At 53.2% G+C, this 21,105-nt stretch overlaps 1 protein-coding gene across 2 annotated transcripts in view; it reads left to right on the top strand.

The window, feature by feature from the left end:
* CDH4 (cadherin 4) overlaps window positions 1-21,105 on the top strand; it is a 480,503-nt gene that overhangs the window by 440,029 nt on the left and 19,369 nt on the right. For both annotated transcript variants that reach the window (XM_055544529.1, XM_055544530.1), the window contains exons 7-8: window positions 4,034-4,206; window positions 19,077-19,214. In XM_055544529.1, coding sequence (XP_055400504.1) covers window positions 4,034-4,206; window positions 19,077-19,214 — 311 coding nt within the window. The remainder of the gene's footprint in view (window positions 1-4,033; window positions 4,207-19,076; window positions 19,215-21,105) is intronic.

Raw genomic sequence — 21,105 nt, 5'->3', positions numbered from 1 at the left:
GCCACTGGACCACTAGGGAAGCCCTATGTCTTTAAGACATACATTCGACCCACTCTCCTGATGAAAACATCTCCCTGTGATCTTAGAACTAAGTCCAAAATTCTTGCCGTGAGCCCAGCCTACCTACAGCCCCATCACATGCCCTCACCTCTCTTTTCCTCAAACATCCAGAGCTCTTCTATTCCCCAGGGCCTTTGTCCCCACTTCCTAGAGTCCTGCCCCCTCTTCCCTACCCCACTGACCTCATCTCTCAGGCCTGCCCTGCTTCCTCTGTAGTTCCCTCCCACCTGGTTACTCTGCATGTTCACACAAGCATTCTTACCCACTCCAAAGCCCTTATCCCAGCTGCCGAGGATCTGTCTCTCCTGTGTGTTCTGTCCCTCTTCACTGGCCTGTTAGGGGTGGGACCACGGCCATATGGTTGTTCTCTACACACTGAGCACAGAGTCTGGTGTCTGCACACAGCAAGTGCTCAGTCAGTAACTGAGGGGCAAGTGAAGTGAAGTCAAAGTCACTCAGTCATGTCTGACCCTTTGTGACCCCATGGGCTATAGCCTGCCAGGCTCTCTGTCCATGGAATTCTCCAGGCAAGAGTACTGGAGTGGGTAGCTGTTTTCTTCTCCAAGGGATCTTTCCGACCAAGGGAACAAACCAGGGTCTCCTGAATTGCAGGCAGATTCTTTATGAGCTGAGCCACCAGGGTAACCCAAGAATACTGGAGTGGGTAGCCATTCCCTTCTCCAGGGGGTCTTCCCAACCCAGGGATTGAACCAGGCTCCCCTACATTGCAGGCGGATTCTTTACCAACTGAGCTACCAGGAAATTGAGGGCTAAGCATCCCCATACACTGGAATATTATTCAGCCATAAAGAGGAATGAACCCTGAAATCATTAGCCTCAGAGAAAGACACCAGATGCAAAGGCCACGTGGTATATTATTTCACTGATAAGCCATGCTCAGAAGAGGCCGATCCATAGAAACAGAAAGTGGATGTGTGTTTCCAGGGGCTGGGAAGGAGGATGTGGGAAATTCTTAGTGGACACAGATTTCTTTGGGGGGATGACAGAATGCTCTGGAATTAGATACTTTCTACTGACAATGCACAACAACTGAATACGCCAGAATACACTGACTTGTGCACTTTAAAAGGGTGAATTTTCTGATGCATGGATTCAGTTCAGTTCAGTTCAGTCATTCAGTCGTGTCTGACTCTTTGCGACCCCATGAATCACAGCACACCAGGCCTCCCTGTCCATCACCAACTCCCAGAGTTCACTCAGACTCACGTCCATCGAGTTGGAGATGCCATCCAGCCATCTCATCCTCTGTCGTCCCCTTCTCCTCCTGCCCCCAATCCCTCCCAGCATCAGACTCTTTTCCAATGAGTCAACTCTTCGCATGAGGTGGCCAAAGTACTGGAGTTTCAGCTTCAGCATCACTCCTTCCAATGAACACCCAGGACTGATCTCCTTTAGAATGGACTGGTTGGATCTCCTTGCAGTCCAAGGGACTCTCAAGAGTCTTCTCCAACACCACAGTTCAAAAGCATCAATTCTTCGGTGCTCAGCCTTCTTCACAGTCCAACTCTCACATCCATACATGACCACTGAAAAAACCATAGCCTTGACTAGACGGACCTTTGTTGGCAAAGTAATGTCTCTGCTTTTCAATATGCTATCTAGGTTGGTCATAACTTTCTTTCCAAGGAGTAAGTGTCTTTTAATTTCATGGCTGCAGTCACCATCTGCAGTGATTTCAGAGCCCAGAAAAATAAAGTCTGACACTGTTTCCCCATCTATTTCCCATGAAGTGATGGGACCAGATGCCATGATCTTAGTTTTCTGAATGTTGAGCTTTAAGTCAACTTTTTCACTCTCTTTCACTTTCATCAAGAGGCTTTCATGTTGATTAAAAGAAAAAAACTATAAATCTGAGGATTATATGAGTGGACAGCAAGGGCTGCAGGCCTGGAGCTCCTTGCCTCCTGCAGCATCGAGCCCCACCCAGCGAGGATGCCCTGTCTTTCAGTCGTGAAAAGGCGGGTCCTGAGCCCATTCGTCTCTGGTTGGAGGATGAGGATAGAAAACCTGAGCCCTGTAAAACAGATTTCTGCCTTCCTCTTGCTGTATGCCTTCTTTTCTGTTCCCATAAAATGCATCTGCCTTGAGGAACTTTTTTTCAGTTAAAGTCAACAGCAAAGCTGACTCTGTGTCAGGCCCTCCCTGCACGGGGGGTAGAAGAGGCTGGACAGGCACGTGAGAGGACCTGCCAGGAACACACCTCGTGCAGTGAGACACTCTGGGAGCATGCAGGAGAGACCCCTTCCTCAACCATGGAAGTGTCTCCACCACTGTCCGCCCAGCTCCTCGTGCAGCACCATCCCAGAGCAAATGCCTAGCATGTGTCTGATGAATGAAGCCCCCTGCCTGTTACCACCCTGGATCCCAATAGGCCTGGAGGCCCCCCCAGCCCCAAGCCAAGTTCAGCCTCAGCATAAGCCAGCACCTTTAAAAAGGACCCAGTGGAGGATGGTGCCCACACTCCCTCACCCCTGTGGGCCCTCGACAGCACACTGCTCCAACCTGGGAACAAGGAGCCGAACCAAGAACATGCAGATGAGGACAAAGGCAGCATGCCCCAGGCCCCAGGGGCAGGTGCAGGGCTGGGAGCCCATGCCAGTCAGAACTCCAGGTTGCAAGCAACAAAGGTAGTATAGGATTAGTTCAGTCATGTCTGACTCTTTGTGACCCCATGGACTGTAGCCCGCCAGGCTCCTCTGTCCATGGGATTCTCCAGGGAGGAATACTGGAGTGGGTTGCCATTCCCTTCTACAGGGGATCTTCCTGAACCGGGGATCAAACCCGGGTCTCCTGCATTGCAGGCAGATTCTTTACCATCTGAATCACCAGGGAAGCCTAAAATAGCATAAGACAAGAAGGGGAATATGTTCTAATATTGGTTCAGGTGTACAAAGCATCTATAAGGGACCTTCCCCTCAATTTTGCTGTGAACCTAAAACTGCTTAATAAAGAAAACTCTTCATTTTTTTCTGTATACAGATAAGAGCTTCAGGGGCAGCTTGACCCAGGGGCTGCCCAGTGAGAGGTGGTCACTTGAGCCTGCTGTGGCTTTGTTTCCTCTGAGATGGCCCTGTCCTTCAGTTTCTATCTCTGTTGCCAAAAAATGACCACAGCCTCCAACCTCACATGCTGGCCCAGCCAAGTCCAGGGGCAGGGATGGCACACTGAATTCCTAGAAACCCCAAAAAGCATATGCCCTTGCTCCCAAGCTCTGACTGGTCAGCCCACTGCTGATCACCGTGGCCAGGGGTGGAGGGCATGCTGATCTAGCCAGGGCCTCCCAGTGGGGAAGGGCAGACACCAACAGGAACGCCACACCCCGCTCTCAGGAGGCAGGGGACTCTCCCAGGGTGTCCTCTGCAGACCTCGACCCTGGCGCCTGGTGGGGAATGGGCGCTGAGCTGGGGGAGGGTGTAGGTACTCACCACCTCTGGGCTCGCACACCCCGAATTTACTCCACCTGCCTCTGCATCCGTGTGCACAGCATCCCCTCTGTAGGGTCTCTTCTCACTTAGCACCCTCGAGTGCCTATTAGGCACCTTCAGGATACAGCCCTGTTTCTTTACTATGTGCTGAGTCCCCACATGCCGGCTGGAGCCTTGGGCTGTGTGGCTCAGGAGGGAATGTGCTGAGTTTTGAGCCGGAATTGCGGGCTGCGCTAACCCTGGGTGGCTCCCTCTCCTGACAAAGTCAGAGCAGTGACATCAGAGCAGACTTGAGCTTGGGAAGAAGGCCCCACCCCCATGGTTCTGCAAGGGGATATGGGGGTGGCGGGAGGGACAGACACATTCCCGAGGGCCTGGCAGCAGTCCAGCCCAGGGGTGAAGGATGACACGCACCACATCCGGCCTCCAGGAAGATACGACTGCGGGAGACATCTGCTGGGGTGTGTGCGAGGGGCAGTGGCGGGCGTGGCAGGCGAGTCCCACATGAGCTGCCATCTCTGTTGCAGGCACCTACGTGATGACAGTCACAGCCAACGACGCGGATGACGCCACCACGGCCAACGGGATGGTGCGCTACCGGATCGTGACCCAGACCCCGCAGAGCCCCTCCCAGAACATGTTCACCATCAACAGTGAGACGGGCGACATTGTGACAGTGGCCGCTGGCCTGGACCGAGAGGTGAGGTGGGCGCCGTGGGGCTGGGGCACAAGCTCCCCACTGCAGTCGGTGTGGGAGAGGTTGACCCAGAGGGAGGTCGCCGTGGGCCTGGGTGGAATGGTGATGTTCGCTGCTGCTGCCCCCAGAGGAATGGAGGAGGGGGGATCATGTGTATATGCAGTGGATGACATGTTTATGGTGTGGATCATGTGTTTATATGATGTGGGTCACATTTATATAAAGTGGATCACGTTTATATGATTGGATCACGTTTATATGAAGTAGATTGTATTATGTGGATCGTGTGTATTATGTGGATCGTGTGTTGATATGAAGTGGCTCATGTTGATATGAAGTGGATTGTATGTATATACAGTGGACCGTGTGTATATTCGGTGGATCACATGTATAAGAAGTCGGTTTCGCATATATACATAGTGGATTGCATGTGAATATGGAGAAGATCACGTTATGTACAGTGGATCGTGTGTTTATATGCAGTAGATCACGTGTGTGTGTAGTGGATTGCACGTGTATATAGAGTAGATTATGTGTATATGCAGTGGACTGCATGTATAGGCAGTGGACTGTGTCCACAAGGTGTCGTGAATGGATGAGGTAGAGCTAACTATGAAGAAGTCGGAGGCTTCTCAGAAGAGGTGGCCTTGCTCTGAGCCTTGGAGGTTGATATAATCAGTTATATTTCCTCCTCTTTGGGACTAAAGACCCACTTTTTCTGAACACTGCACACAAGCCGTCTAACTGGTTCTGAGCAATCACAGATTCCCACCCCACAGACTCCTCCTTTCGATCAAAAACTTTCACTGAGCACCAACTTTGTTCTAGAAACCACCAAGGGTGCCAGAGAGTAGTGGACAGGGTGAGTAGTGACTGCTTGTGTGGGGCTGACTCCACAGGAGGGAGGAGCGGGTGAGGGGGGACAATCCCCACAAGATAAATGAGTCCAGGTAGTGGCATGGCTTAAAGGAAATGGCATCATGTGGCATCCACAAAGGATTTTGGGGGGGTGGTGTCCAGGGAGGCCCTGTCCTCAGGAAGGGTGCGTGTGACTGTTCCAGGGCTGTCCTGACAAAGGAAGTGTGTCCTCTCACAACGCTGGAGACCATGAGCCCAAGATCCTGGCAACCTTGGGCTCCAGCCCGGCAGAGCAGAGGGGCCCACCCACCTCCCCCAGGGCACAGGTCCACTCCCCACCCAGCACAGCCTCGCTGGCCTCCACCACCTCTAAAGAGCCCCTGCTCATTGCTAGATGAGCCTGGACTTCAGGTGAAGGAAGCAGAGAGGCGGGAGCAGGTGGTACCAGCCCTTGGCCCCGATCGCCCGGCCTGCTGAGCCATTGCCTGCCCTGTCTGAGATAATGAGCAGCCCGCGGCACAGTCCTGCTGGGAGCCTGGCTGCAGTTTCAGGCTTGGAGGAGAGAAGAGGTGTTTCTGGGGCCTCTGTCCCGAGGAGAGAGGGCAGCACCCAGGGGACCTTCTGCAGAGCAGGGAGATCCCAGCTGGGAAAGCTCGGGGAAGCTGCTGGTTCCGAAGGCACAGAGCGGCTCTGAACACCATGCGCCTGCTTTCCCCTGTGGCTGTCCGTGGTTTGCCTTTACCTACGAATAACCGGGCAGGTGTGGAGTGGGACAGACAGAGGACGGGTGGTCAGCCAGAAGCAGGAGGAGGTGTGGGCATGTCTGCTACTTGTGCAAGCGTGTGCTGAGCTCATGCATGGCAGAGCCTGTTCCAGACAGTGGGGCACCCTGGGGACCCCAGCACGGGCCAAACACTGTGTGCATTGTCACATCCTAGTCCTTGAAACTGCCCTGGGGGGACTCCTGGAGCAGCATTTCTTTCCAGATGAGAAAGACGAGGCTGCAGGGCTCTTAGTTGCCCAGGGCCATGGGGTCTCAGAGCTCAGGAGGGGCTCGGCTGTCCATTGTTGTCTGAAGTTCACATTTAACTGAGCAGGCTCTGTTTTTGTTTGCTCTGGCAACCGACCCTGAAGCAGCCGCCCACTCTGGGCCCAGGTGGGGGCAAGGGTACCTCTTGCAGAGTTCAGTGTGCGTACCCCCTCCCGCATACCCCCTCCTTGGGATCCGCAGCACCTGGCTGGCTGCCCGGCACGCGATGGACCAGCCGGTGTTCTGGGACCAGCCTGGCTTTGAGTTCTCAGCGACCCAACCAAATGGGAAGAAACAGCCTGGGCGGTGCTCGGCCCCATGTCCTCTGGCCTCTGATCGGCTCAGTCCCACCCCTGAGGCCAGGCCTCTCCTTTGGGACTGCTCCTGGGTCGGTCATAGGCACCTCACTGGCTGCCCCCCCCCAAAATCTCCTCCCCCCACCTCCCCCCAGAGCAGGTGGTTGCTGAATCTTAAGCGGGTCAAGTGAAATAATTAAGCACAAGCTGTCTGCACTAATTAGCGCATCCAGGGACCAGCACTGCGACTATCCTGAGACAGCTGCTGGCCACTCCTCCCACCACTGCAGGAGGAGCCCTCAGGTGTGCGGGGGCAGCCTGGGAGGGCCCAGCCCAGGCAAGGGCAGCCCCGCAGACAGAGGGAGGGGGAGGGTGGGCCAGGACAAGGGCAGCAGGTAGCACGCCGAGGCCCCCGCATCTGAGCTCCTTGGCCCTGGTATCCCACCACCACCATCACCATGCAGGCTTCTGTCTCCACCCCTCCCCTCTCCTGCCACCGGACTCGCGGGCTTCTCCCATCTGGTTCTTCCCACGTTCTCACCAGATGTCACCTCCTCAGGGAAGCCCCCCAGACTCCTCTCCTCTCACTGAACCTACAGTTCCTACAGAGCCCAGTGTGGGGCAGATACTCTGTGGACTTTTCTTCTTTGCTGGGGGTCCCCTCCTGTGGGCCTGCATGGCCCATGTCATATGCATGAGCCTCTCTCTCAGCACCCCTGCACCCCACCGTCAGGGCAGTGTCCCCACAAGGAGACGTGACCCAAGGCGGTGGCCAGTGTCCCCAGCTCCAGTGAGGGACAGGGAGAGACTTGGTGAGGGGCCGAGAGAAGACTCCATCCCCAGGGCCCAGGATAAGGACACAGTGTGGATGGACAGGTGAGCTGGAGGCTTGGTGGCCCAGAGGGAGGGACCACAGCCAGCCTGTCTGGGGCCACACAGGCACCTGGGACCAGTGGGAGCTGGGGGCACAAGGGTGGTGGCCTGGGGCTTGGAGCCGCACAGGGGGTGGATCAGAGAACGTGCAAGGGTTGGGGGGCTCGCTCTGAGCCTCCCCCAGGGAGATGGTCATTCACATGGGCAATGGGGAGAGGGAGGGAGCAAGGTGGTGGTCACTGGGCGCCTACTGTGTACCATGCACTCCCAACACTAACTGCACTAAGACAAGCCCCTTGGGGCAGCCAGTGCCCGGTTGCTGGGGGCGCCATCCACTACACTGTCCGCTTTCTGTCCTGAGCTGCCTGCTGTGGGTGGGATGCCAGACTCCTCTGGCTGGCAGTGGCCGGTATGTCTCCACTTAGAAACAGACCTTGCAGGGCCTCGGCTGCACGTGTGGAGGGTGCACCCACGCTGGGTGGGAACTCAGCCTGCCGCGCCCTGCCGTGTGGTTTCCCAACACAACCTGTGGCTTAGGCATACAAAGGACCACAGACAGGGCCTTTCTGCTCTCTTTGAAGGATGCTGACCACCCCCAACCCCACTCCTGTGGACACTGCAGATACTTCTTTTAGAATGGGCTTCGTGTTTGCAGAGTAAGTCGTCTTTAGAAAGGAGGAAAATCCACAAGCGTAATTGCCACTGTGTCTAATTAGGCAGAGCTATGTAAATCGAGCATTTCTACATGATTAAAATGTCAGGAGAGCCGAGGTGACACAGGAGCGGCTGAGTGTCTCTTGCATCCCCATCATCGGAGGGGCCCCTCTCGCTAATCCTGCTCATCTGCCTCCCTCCTAATTAGAATATTTATGGCCTGATAAGCCAGGCAGGTGGTGCTCTGGAGGGAGGGTAGTCACTGGGCTATGGGATCTGCCCATCCAGCTCCATCCTTGAACCGCTGACCATGGGTGGGTCACCGTCTTGAAACTTCTTTCTCCCAAAGGTGGGCCAAATTCACCATTATGGTTCATAGGACTTTTAAGAAAGCAACTCCAACACCTTTCTATATTTTTCAAGCGTCTCCACCCCATTTGGCCATCAGATGAGATTTCACAGAGAGCCATGCGTGATAAAGATGGCTTATCCCCAGGCCAGTGATGACCGTGACCTCCACTAACTTTACAGATTCACTCATGGGACTCAGCTCAGGCGGAAAACAGTCTTAGTGACAAGACCAGCATCCCCACCTTGCTCACAAGAAGCGTCACGACAGGCCATGTGGGAAATTCCAAAAACTTGTTTTCCTGGAAAATGAGCTCTCTGTAAGACTATAGTAGGCATCAGGGGGAGTGGGGTCAGAGGTGGTCTTGGGCCAGGCAGAATTGGGTGTGTGTCATTTAGTCACTAAGTCATGTCTGACTCTTTGTGACCCCATGGACTGCAGTGTGCCAGGCTTCCCTGTCCTTCACTAATCTCAGAGTTTTCTCAAGCTCATGTTCATTAAGTCAGTGATGCCATCCAACCATCTCATCCTCTGTTGCCCCCTTCTCCTCCTGCCCTCAATCTTTCCCAGCATCAGGGTCTTTTCAAATGAGTCAGTTTTTTGCATCAGGTAGCAAAAGTATTGGAGTTTCAGTATCAGTCCTTCCAATGAATATTCAGGGTTGATTTCCTTTAGGATTGACTGCTTGGATCTCCTTGCAGTCCAAGGGACTCTCAAGAGTCTTCTCCAGCATCACAATTCGAAAGCATCAGTTCTTTGGTGCTCAGCCTCCTTTATGGTTCAGCTCTCACATCTATACATAACTACTGAAAAATCCATAGCTTTGACCATACAGACCATTGTTGGCAAAGTAATGTCTCTGCTTTTTAATATGCTGTCTAGGTTGGTCATAGCTTTGCTTCCAAGGAGCAAATGTTTTTTAATTTCATGGCTGTAGTCAACATCCACAGTGATTTTGGAGCCCAGGAAAATAAAATGTCACTGCTTCCACTTTTTCCCCTTCTTTTTGCCATGAAGTGATGGAACTGGATGCCATGATCTTAGATCTAATCCCTTGAATCTATTTGTCACCTCCACTGTATAATCATAAGGGATTTGATTTAGGTCATATCTGAATGGACTCGTGGTTTTCCGTGTGTGTGTGTGTTAGTCACTCAGTCATGTCCAACTCTGTGACCCCGTGGACTGTGGCCCACCAGGCTCCTGAGCCACAGTCAACTCCAGGTCTTGTTTTTGCTGACTATATAGAGGTTCTCCATCTTTAGCTGCAAAGAATATAATCAGTCTGATTTCAGTGTTGACCATTTGGTGATGCCATGCGTAGAGTCACCTCTCTTGTTGGAAAAGGGTATTTGCTATGACCAGTGTGTTCTCTTGGTAAAACTGTTAACCTTTGCCCTGCTTCATTTTTTACTCCAAGGCCAAACTCGCCTGTTACTCCAGGTATCTCTTGACTTCCTACTTATGCATTCCAGTCCCCTGTGATGAAAGGATATCTTTTTTGGTGTTAGTTCTAGAAGGTCTTGTAGGTCTTCATAGAACTGGTCAACTTCAGCTTCTTCGGCATTAGTGGTTGGGGCATAGACTCGGATTACTGTGATGTTGAATGGTTTGCCTTAGAAATGAACAGAGATCATTCTGTCGTTTTTGAGACTGCACCCAAATACCGCATTTTGGCCTCTTTTGTTGACTATGCTGCTAAGTCACTTCAGTCGTGTCCGACTCTGTGCAACCCCATAGACGGCAGCTCACCAGGCTCCCCCATCCCTGGGATTCTCCAGGCAACAACAGTGGAGTGGGTTGCCCTTTCCTTCTCCAATGCATGAAAGTGAAAAGTGAAAGTGAAGTCACTCAGTCGTGTCCGACCCTCAGCGACCCCATGGACTGCAGCCTTCCAGGCTCCTCCGTCCATGGGATTTTCCAGGCAAGAGTACTGGAGTGGGGTGCCATTGCCTTCTCCGCTGTTGACTATGAGGGCTACTCTATTTCTTCTAAGAGATTCTTGCCCACAGTAGTAGATATAATGGTCACCTGAATTAAATTCGCCCATTCCAGTCCAGTTTAGTTCACTGATTCCTAAGAGGTCAATGTTCACTCTTACCATCTCCTGCTTGACCACCTCCAATTTACCTTGATTCATGGACGTAACATTTCAGGTTCCTATGCAATATTGTTCTTTACAGCATTGGACTTGATTTTCACCACCAGACACATCCATAGCTAAGGATTGTTTCTGCTTTGGCCTAACCACTTCATTCTTTCTGGAGCTATTAGGAATTGCCCTTCACTCTTCCCCAGTAGCATATTGGACACCTACCAGCCTGGGGGGCTTATCTTCCAATGTCGTGTCTTTTTGCCTTTTCACATGTTCATGGGGTTCTTGGGGCAAGAATACTGGAGTGGGTTGCCATATCCCCCTCCAGTGGATCATGTTTTGTCAGAACTCTCCACTATGATCCATCCATCTTGGGTAGCCCTGCACCCTTGAGTCACCATAGCTTCATTCAGTCACACAAGTCCCTTTATCATGACAAGGCTGTGATCAATGAAGGGGGTTCAATATTTCCCACTGGCAATTCTTGAATCATTTTTGCCAAACACTGTTTTAAGACACAGAATGTGGCTTTGTGGTCTCAGAGAAAAAAAAATTGCCCATTGAATCCACTGACTCCCTCACTTTGGGTCCTCACCCCTGAAGTCATTGCACCCCAAAAAAAAAAAAAAACAGAAGAAGAAAAGTGATCCTAGGAGGGCCTCAGGGCTCCAGCTTGCCTCCGAGACTGGCCTCACCCGTGCCATCCAAGAGTCTGCTGAGTCACAGGATCATTCTGTCGTTTTTGAGACTGCAACCAAATACCGCATCTTGGACTCTTTTGTTGACTATGCTGCTAAGTCACTTCAGTCGTGTCCAACTCTGTGCGACCCCATAGACAGCAGCTCACCAGGCTCCCCCATCCCTGGGATTCTCCAGGCAAGAACACTGGAGTGGGTTGCCCTTTCCTTCTCCAATGCATGAAAGTGAAAAGTGAAAGTGAAGTCCTGCAGACGTGGGGGTCTAGCAGCGAGCAGGGCAACCCCTCCAGGACCCACGGCCCGTGCATCCGTCTTCACGGGGACCCTCGATACCACACTCCCGGCCACACTGGGTCCAGCTGGTTCCCAGGGCTTTCCAGATGTCACCTCCCTGCCGGCCTCCACTTAATGTTGTCACAGTGGGAAATCAGCCCCAGGGAAAGCAGATGACAGCACTTCCTTTAGAGAAAGATGAGAAATGCAAAATAAAAGCCAGGGTCTGTGCTGAGTTCCCTGATGGATTCTCTCCTTGCGGGACGGAGCCATCAAGACCACAGAGCATGCCCGGGAGTGGCTCAGGCCCTCAGTCCCATACCTACTTTCTGGGGCTTAGTTGCCCCGAGGCATGTGGAATCTTCCCATACCAGGCTTTGAACCTGTGTCTCCTACACTGGTAGGTGGATTCTTTACCACTGAGCCACCAGGGAAGCCCTGGATTCTCGCTCTTGACAGTGGCCTTTAAGAGAAGCAGCAGCAGACCTGGGGCCTAGAGTCTGGAGCCACCAGGAGGATGGACTGGGGTACCACCAGGAACAGGCCAGCTTCCCATCCAGGCCAGGGTGGTGCCACCTGGCTGAAGCTGTGGGTGCGGAATGGGTGCCCTGTGAGGCTGTTCAGCATGTGGTCAGCCTGCAGGCCCAGCGTGGGATGTGCGTGCCTGGGGGCCCCACAAGGCAGGAGTGGAGTGTTGGCACCTGGAAATGTCATTTGGGTTTGCGAAGCCTGCTGTGTTCATGTGGGTGGGTTGGCGGTGTTTGGCACCTCTGCAGCGCTGTGCTCCCTCCCCACCCCCAGGACCACTGTCTACCTCAGGGCCTTTCTAGCCCTGAAGGATACCTGGGCACCAGCAGTGACTCCCCACCCTCAGCCCCCCAGGCCCAGCCCCTCTAACCTGCCCTCCCAGTGGAGCAGCCTGCTTTGAGTGTTTCCTACAACCTGTGAGCCTTTACAGGTCTGGCCGTTCTCACTGAGCATCTAGCGTTCAAGCTTTGTCCACGATGTGGCTGGGGTCAGTGCTTCTCCCCTTTTCACGGCTGAATCGTATTCTGCTGCAGACAGGCACATTTGCTCGTCCCATCGTCAACTGGTGGGCGTTCAGACCACTCCCCATGACAGGCGCTGCCGTGATCACAGATCAGCCACTGCTTGGATGCCTGTTCTCGTCCTCTTGGGCGTATGCCTAGACATGGACCTGTGGCCAAAAGGTGACTGTGTAAATCCCCAGGACCCACTATTTTTCCACGGTGGCCACACCTTTTGGAACAAGTCTCAATGCGCTTGCCTGAACAGGTCATCAGCCTTGTGGCTCGCCCCATGCCCAGGGCCCACCTAGTGGGTCCCCAGTTGTGTTCTCAGGCCCTGAGGACACCCACGGGCTGAGCACATGAGAACCAGACACAGGCAGGCAGTTAGGCTGCACTGTCTCCAGGGACAGGCTGGCCCAGTCCCAGGAGCAGCAGAGTCCGAGCTGCGTGTCCTAGCAGCCCCAAGTGGAGAGGGCCGAGAGTGGAGAGTGCAGGAATCTTTGATGCTTTTCTGGGGCAGGCTGGACAGCTGCATTATTGATAGATGTTCTGCAAAATTTAAATGCTGAGCTACGGGGAGGTGAGTGAAAACCCCAGAGACTCCCGCTTGCAGTTTTCTTCCCTCCTCCCAAACCTGAAAATGGTCAGATCGCATTTTAATGAATTCACTGCAGCACTACCGCTGCCCGGCTCTGGGGGCTCTGCACCTGGCAGGGGCAGGGGGACTGCTGGGCAGCTGCCAGGCTGGCGCCTCCTGGTGGCCGCAGCTATCACCATCCTTCAGCGGGTGGCCCACGCCCCCACCTCCCTCTGGCTCCGCTGGGGTGGGCGTCACAGGGACAGCAGAGGTGGAGGAGGAACGCTGGCCGTTGACTGGTCCAGAGCTGGGCCCAGGGTCCTCTCTGAGTCCCAGGGGGGGCCAGGAAGAGGGTTGCTGGAGTCCAGGATCCAGCCACCACATGGCTCACCAGTTCCGATCTGAGAACCCAGTTTGATCACCTGCAAAGTGGGGATGGTATTGCACCCTATTCCCCAGGGCTGGCTGAAGGACGGGTGGGGATACTGCGTGTGGTCTGTGGGTCTACCAGCAGGAGGCACTAGAACCACCCTGAAAATGGCCCCACGCAGTCCACCAACTCCACGGCCCCTCCCCGGCCTCACGCAAATGGTGACAAGCATTCTAAGGCCACGGAGCAAGGCCCAAGGAAGGCTTTTTAAATAAAAACATCAAATATCTTACCCATGCTAGACCCTCCCAACAAGTAAAGCTGGAACATTTGCAAGAGGGTGTCTGTCCAGGGACATTTCCCAGGTTCCACCTGGGCCCCACTACCTACCCTCGGATGACCATTACAAAATCTAGAAAGTATACTTTCTAAAGCTAAAGCCACAGCAGAGCCTGGCCCGCATTCCCCGTGCCCCCACAATGACCTGTCTGAGCTCAGCAGGGATGGCTGGATCTCAGAGGCCCCACCCATGGGGCCTCTGGATTTTCTTCCTGCACCCCACACTCCCCTCACCCCCGCACCACACAGCCTAGAAACACCCCACCACCACCTGGCTCCCAAAAGCAGGACCGGTATGCCCTCTAGTGATGGCTGTCTGTACAATACACACTCGCACAGGCACCAACGTGCACACACTCCCAGGCACGCACACACAGACACACCGCACGTACACACATACACATGTACACATGCCTATATACGTGTGTGGATGTGCACACACCGGTATACACAAACATACACATGCATACATACGGGTCCAGAAACACAGGCATACACACAGGAACACAAGCTTGCACACGCATATACACCCATGCAAACACACACGTGAAGTGCCCCCATGTCCCTGAGATGGTTTGGTTCTCCAGTGTCTTCTTAGGGCCTCAGCCCATAATGTTCGCAAGGTAGAGGTGGATTCCACCATTAAAGAGATAAGAAAGATTGGAAGGGTGCCTTCTTGGCTGCAGTCAGTCACATGACAGCAGTGAACATGTGAACTCGTTCCCTCCTCTGCTCTAGTTAAATCCCTCCCTTTGCTGTGGGGTCCCAGGAGCCAAGTTGGGGTGAAGTCCCTCCTCTCAGCCTTCCAGCCTGGGTCTCCCTCCCTCCCTCCCTCCCACCAGGCAGTCACACGGACAGAGTCCCGATGCTGAGGCCATCGCAGGACAGCCTCTCCCAGCAGGAAGGCCAGCGGGGGGATGGGGCTGTTTCGGGGGCCTCGGTCCCACCAGTGGCCTGGGAAGGGCAAGCTGAGGCCTTGGTTCCTGGGGTGACCACACACTGTGTGCCGTCACATGACAGCTGTTGGGGACAGGGGTCCGAGACCAAGGCTGGGCCGTGCTGGCTCCTTCTGGAGGGTCGTGAAGCACTGCCTCTGCATCCGCTGGCTTCCAGTCATGCTGCAGCCCTTGGCATCCTTGGCTTGTGGTCGCTCCAGCCTCTGCCCCGTCTCATGTGTCCTCTGCCCTCATCGTCTCTAACTGGACACCTGTTGTTGCACTGGGATGCCCTGACCCAGAGGGCCCAGGTCCATCTCGACCTTCACTTTATCTAAAAGGCTCATGATGGACTTGGGAGCACAACTTAACCAATCACCAGGTTGTCCTATCATCTCTTTACTGTCCCTGAAGAATGACCTCTGCTGGCCACCGAGAGCAGCGTGGGAACAGAGGTGGGCAGCTGGGGCCCAGGAGCCAAGCGCCATCTGTCTCGGGCCGGTCGTGTGGCCCACACGTGACCCGTTTAGTGAGGGGTTGCCTGCACTGGACAGTGGGCTCCTGAGCCGGGTCTTGCATGCCATCTTCCTCACGATGCTCATGCAGAGCAGGGCCTGGGCAGGTCAGACGGGAGGCCCCGCATCTCCTTCCTGTTCCTCATCCCCCAGGACCCCAGGTGGCCAGAGCTTCCACGTCGGGTTGGCAGAACCCTGGGGGTGCCCCACAATGGGACTCTGGACGCCTCAGCCCCACAAGGTCACCAGCCATGAGGTGGTCTCCATTTAACACTGACCCCAGGAGCCCCCTCCGTGACTCTGCCTGCCATGGTTTATGTTGTGAGAGATCCAGAAACATCTCTGCAGCCAGGCCTGTGGAGGGGGTCAGCCCAAGGGGTGTCCCCAATGCCCATGCCCCTCCTGTGCCAGCTGCTATAGGACAAGCCTGTCCGAGGTATGCCCCCGGCCTGGCCACCATCCTCAGCCCAGGCCAGCGTCTAGCACAGCTGGAATCAACTAGCAACCGACCAGTGCCTGCAGAGCCAAGCTGTGACGCAGACGGTCACCACGGATGCTGGGGAGGGTCTCCTCCGCCAGTGACAGTGTGTACACGTGCTCTAGATGCCAGAGGGAGAGCTCTGACCACAGAGTCCTGGGCTCTGGAGCAAGAACATGCAGAGGGCTGCCGTGTTGATGCTGAGAAGAAAAGCAGGGTCTCAGGAGAGTGGGTGTCTGTCAGGGGAGCAAGTGCGCACTTGTATTTTATTCGAGGAGGGAAGGCCTTGCTGATGGGCGCAAGCAGTGTCAGGGCAGGCAAAGCAGCCCTGTATGACCCTGGCGGGGAGGGGAACATACGTTTGAGGAGCAGCAAGGAGGCCCCGTGGCCACAGCAAAGTGGACGAGGCAGGAGGGGAGAGAATGAGGCCGCTGAGGCCACCACCTGCTCCTGGGACCCGTAGCTCATCCCCAGGGAGCAGAGGTGAGCCCCAGCTCTGGGTTAATCAGACCCGCCAGGTGAGAGGGGCAGGGTCTTCTCGGCACCTGTATGTGTCTCTCAGCCTCCGTTTCTCTGCGTGATGAGAGGTGACAGGAGGCTGCTCAAGGCTCTGTCGGCCTGGGTGCCCCCCCCTTCCCCATACTTTGTGGGCTGGGCCTAGATATTCACAGAGCTTTAGAAATAAACAGTCATGTTTAGGACTAATTTCTATTTACGGCAGGTGATGCTGGTTTGCCATTTATAGCAGTGGCAGAAACTGCTTTTATTTTTTAAAAAACTTTCTATTTTGTATGGGGGTTAGCCAACTAACAGTTGTGATAGTTTCAGGTACACAGCAAAGGGGCTCAGCCATACATACACCTGTCAAACTCCCCTCCCATCCAGGCTGCCACGTAACACTGAGCAGAGTTCCCTGTGGTTATCCATTTTGAATATAGCGGTGTGTACATGTCCATCCCAAGCTCCATAACTATGCCTTCCCCATCACTCCTTCCCCCTGGCAACCGTAAGTTCATTCTCTTAAGTCTGTGAGTCTGAGAAACTGCTTTTAAGTGTGCTTACTGAAGTACAAGAATGTGTTTGCTGTCAGGGACAACCTGCAGACAGAACTGGAGCAGGGCACGGTGTTAGTCTGCACTGTGGGCGTGACCAGCGTGTCCAGAGCGGGAGCCCCCACCACAACCACCCCAAGGCCACGACAATCGGGCCCTGAGTCTGCCCTCAGGCCAGCGGTGCCCCAGAGGGTCAGGGTCAGAAGTGCTAGAGAAACATCCGTTTATCACAGGATATCGAATCCAACCCCCCGTGCTCTGCAGCAGGGTCTTATTGTTCATCTGGTTTGTTTGTAGTCCTTTGTATCTGCTAATCCCAACTCACACTCCACCCTTCCCTCACCACCCTCCTTCCCCTTTGGTAACCGTAAGTCTGTTCTCTGTGAGTCTTTCATAAATTTAAGTTCATTTGTGTCATAGTTTAGATTCCACAGTATAAGTGCTATCATATATTTGTCTCTGACTTAACTTCATTTAGTATGATAATCTCTAGTTGCTCCCACATTGCTGAAAATGACATTATTTCATTATTTTTATGGCTGAGTAATAGTCCACTGTTGTGTATATACCACATCTTTATTCATCTGTTGATGGACACAATGCCTTGGCTATTGTAAGTAATGCAGCTGTTAACATTGTGGTTATATGTCTTTTCAAATTAAGAGTTTTCTCTGGATATACACCTAGGAGTGGGATTGCTAGAAAATATGCTAAGTCTATTTTTAGCTTTTTAAGGCACCTCCATACTGTTCTCCATGGTGGCTGCACCAATTTACATTCCCACTAACAGTGGAAGAGGGTTCCCTTTTTCCACATCCTCTCCAGAATTTATTGCTTGTAGATATTTTTGATGATGGCCATTCTGACCAGTGTGAGGTGATAATTCATTGTGGTTTTGATTTGCATTTCTCTATAAGTAAGGGCTTCCCTGGTGATTCAGTCAATAAAAAAAAAATCCACCAGCAATGCAGGAGACCCACGTTTGGTCCCTTAGTTGGGAAGATCCCTTGGAGGAGTAAATGGCAACCCACTCCATTATTCTTGCCTGGAGAATTCCATGGACGGAGGAGCCTGGCGAGCTACAGGGGTTGCAAAGAGTCAGATGTGACTAAGGGACTTAGCATGCACAATTATTAGTGAGGTTGAGCATCTTTCCATATGCCTGTTGGCCACCTGTATATCTTCTTTGGAGACATGTATATTTAGGTCTTCTGCCCATTTTTTGATTGGGTTATTTGGTTTTTTGTTATTTATTTGTATGAGCTGTTTGTATACTTCAGAGATTAAGCCCTTGTCAATTATATCATTGGCAAATATTTTCTCCCAACCTGTAGGTTTTCTCACTCTGGTGTGCAAAACTTGTGTTTATTTGTGCTTCTATTTCTATTGCCTTAGAAGACTGACCTAAGGAAAAAACACTGCTACGTTTTATGTCAGACAATGTTTTGCCTATGTTCTCTTGTAAGAGTTTTATGGTGTTGTGTCTTATATTTTAGTCTTTATGCTCTTTGGAGTTTCTTTTTGTGTATGGTGTGAGCGAGTGTTCTAACTTCATTTACATGCGGCTGTCCAGATTTCCCAACACTACTTGCTGGAGAGACTCAAACATCTTCTGAAAGGGGCCAGACAGCAAATGTTTTAGGCTTTCCAAGTAATGTAAGCTCATCACAGCCACTTAGCTCAGCTGTTGTGCAAAATCAGCCACAGACAATGTATAAATAAATGAACCTGGCTGTGTGCCAATAAAACTTTATTTACAAAAAACAGTGGCAGACAGATTTAGCCCATAGGCCAGAGTTTACTGACCCCCAAAAGCCCCTTGGTGACTCGCAGCTACCCACGAAGGTGCAGACACCTTACCGGGCACTGCTGTCTCAGGGGTGCTGCATGGGCGGCTCCTGCCGAGGTCTGGCTGCAGAAGGGCTGGAGAGCCCCTTCAGTGCCCAGAAATCCACTGTCCCCATCCAGCTTTATTTGCCTCCTAAAACCCACACCTGTATCCGAATACTACCCGCTCCTTCCAGGCAGCATGCAGACACAGTCTGCTGGTGTGCAGGTAACAGGGTCGGGGGCTCAACTTCACTTCTCCTGTTTGAATTTCTGACACTGAAGATGCTAAAGAAATGAGGTCGCTGCAGACACACATCTGGGTTCACCTCTCTTTGCACACTTCCACCCTGATTTTACAAACCTCAGTGTCCTCTTACAGTCCAAGCCCCCTTTTCCTTCCTTCTAGTTCAATCCACACCTGTGAAAGCCAGGTGCTGGGATGAAGGCAAAGACCTTGCCACTCACTGTGAATGAGGAAAATGTTCTTCCTGTGGCCAACACCCTGGGCAGGAAGGGGACCCAGCAGCAGCTGAATCCATCCAAGGAGTATGTTTCTTTGAAGAAAGTATAAACAGCTAAACCCAAGCTGCTGCTCTGTTCTTCCCTCTTGTCCCTTCTAGAAAGTCCAGCAGTACATGGTCATCATTCAGGCCACAGACATGGAAGGAAACCTGAACTACGGCCTCTCCAACACAGCCACCGCCATCATCACAGTGACGGACGTGAACGACAACCCACCAGAGTTCACTGCCAGCACGGTGAGCGCGTGTCCCTCCCTGAATCTGGAGGAGTTGGCCAGTGGCGTTCAAACTCCAGGGAGAGGCTGAAGCGTCGGCCACTTTGGGGTGTGCTCAGCAGGACAGGCTGGGGGCTGCAGGGAGACATACATGCCAGGTCCCTCTGGCAGGAGCCTCCACAGCCCACCATCAGCAGGAGGGCAGTGGGGGACACAATGTGTCCTGCCCCTTCAGGGGGAGGTGCGGCCTGCGGGCTGTGACCAGGCCACGAGCCAGGCTGCCCACAGACCTAAGTGCCCACAGGAATGGCCCAGTGGCACAGCCGTGGGATCACAGAGTCACGGGCTCCCAATTCCTCTGGGTTCCCAAGGAGCTGTGTCCTTCGGTCCACTCACTCTGGCGTGGAGGTGCTGACAGGACAGGAACCTACACCCACCCCGCAGCTGCCTGGCCGGAAATGGGGGGGTGGTGGGAGGGTGGTCAGTGAGGGTTCCCAGGGCACCGAGTAGATGAGAGAGTAACTGCAACAACAGAAGACCTGGGGCACCACCAGGCCCCTCTCCCCCAACACCAGCCTGGGCCTCTGGTCAACCTTTGGTCCCCACCAACCCCGTGAGGCTCAGGACCCAGTTATGGGTGAGGAGGCTGAGGCTCAGAGAGGCTAAGTCACTTACCCAGAGCCACAGAGTCCACAAGGGGAGCAGCTGGGAGTAGGCCCCAGAAGCTGAGCTCTCAGGGGAGGAGAGGGGAGCCCTCACAGTAAGCCCATGAAGCATCCCCTCAGCCTGCTTCCCCACGGCCCCCACACCCTTTAATCCCAATCTCGCAGCCCTCCATCCTGCATCCTAGAGTCCCAGGCTCTAGGTCCGGGTGAGCCAAGGCGGGAGGAGGGCAGTCCCAGCCATGAGGGCGCAGTGCCACCTGGTGGGCAGATGGCAGATTGCCCTGTGGGGTCAGGGTGGCATAGCTTCCATTCTGTGGGCTCTCCACGGCCAGGGGGCAACGTCCAGGGAGTCTGGACATGAATGAGACATCCCCCCAGCCTGCAAGAACCCCAGGCCCATCCCCAAGACAGCCTCCACCCTTATGGGATTTTTCTGTTCTCTCCATGGATCCCTGGAAACTTTCAGGAACAAATTTTCATTGTGTCTCCCGACTTAATCATTCTCTTTTAACTTGAATTTTTGTTAGATCATTCACACACACAGCACAGCAACTTAAAAGTTACAAAATGACTTACTTTGAGGAAGAGGCCCTGGTGTTCTAATACTATCCCTTGCGCCATTTCTAGTTTTCTGTTTATGATGGGTCCTTAAGACATTTCCACATCCAGATTCCAAATGGCCTTGGAATTTTTTCAAAATGTGTTTAGAAATAATTTCAAGTTCACAGAAAGGTTGCAAGAATAGGAATGGGGAATAGAACAGCCTCACAGAGAGAAGGCAGGATGGTGGAGTAGAAGGCCCTGAGTCCATCTCCTACCACAAAACTCAAAATCACAACTGCTGAACAGTCCTCCATAAAAAAGACTGGGACTTGCCAAAAGAGATTTTCTACATCCAGAGATATAAAGAAGAAACCACAACACGATGGGAGGAGAGCACTCTCACAATGTAATCAAATCCCATCCAGGAAAGGTCAGTTAAACTAAAAATTGGTTCCTTGAGACTACTGCTGCTGCTAAGTCGCTTCAGTCGTGTCCGACTCTGTGCGACCCTATAGACAGCAGCCCACCAGGCTCCTCTGTCCATGGGATTCTCCAGGCAAGAACACTGGAGTGGGTTGCCATTTCCTCCTCCAATGCATGAAAGTGAAAAGTCAAAATGAAGTCGCTCAGTGGTGTCCGACTCCTAGCGACCCCATGGACTGCAGCCCACCAGGCTCCTCCGTCCATGGGATTTTCCAGGCAAGA

The sequence above is a fragment of the Bubalus kerabau genome, chromosome 13 (genome assembly GCF_029407905.1).
Source record: "Bubalus kerabau isolate K-KA32 ecotype Philippines breed swamp buffalo chromosome 13, PCC_UOA_SB_1v2, whole genome shotgun sequence".
Lineage (NCBI taxonomy): Eukaryota > Metazoa > Chordata > Mammalia > Artiodactyla > Bovidae > Bubalus > Bubalus kerabau.
The sequence above is the reverse complement of the archived record's forward strand: the minus strand, read 5'-3'. Positions and strand labels throughout refer to the sequence as shown.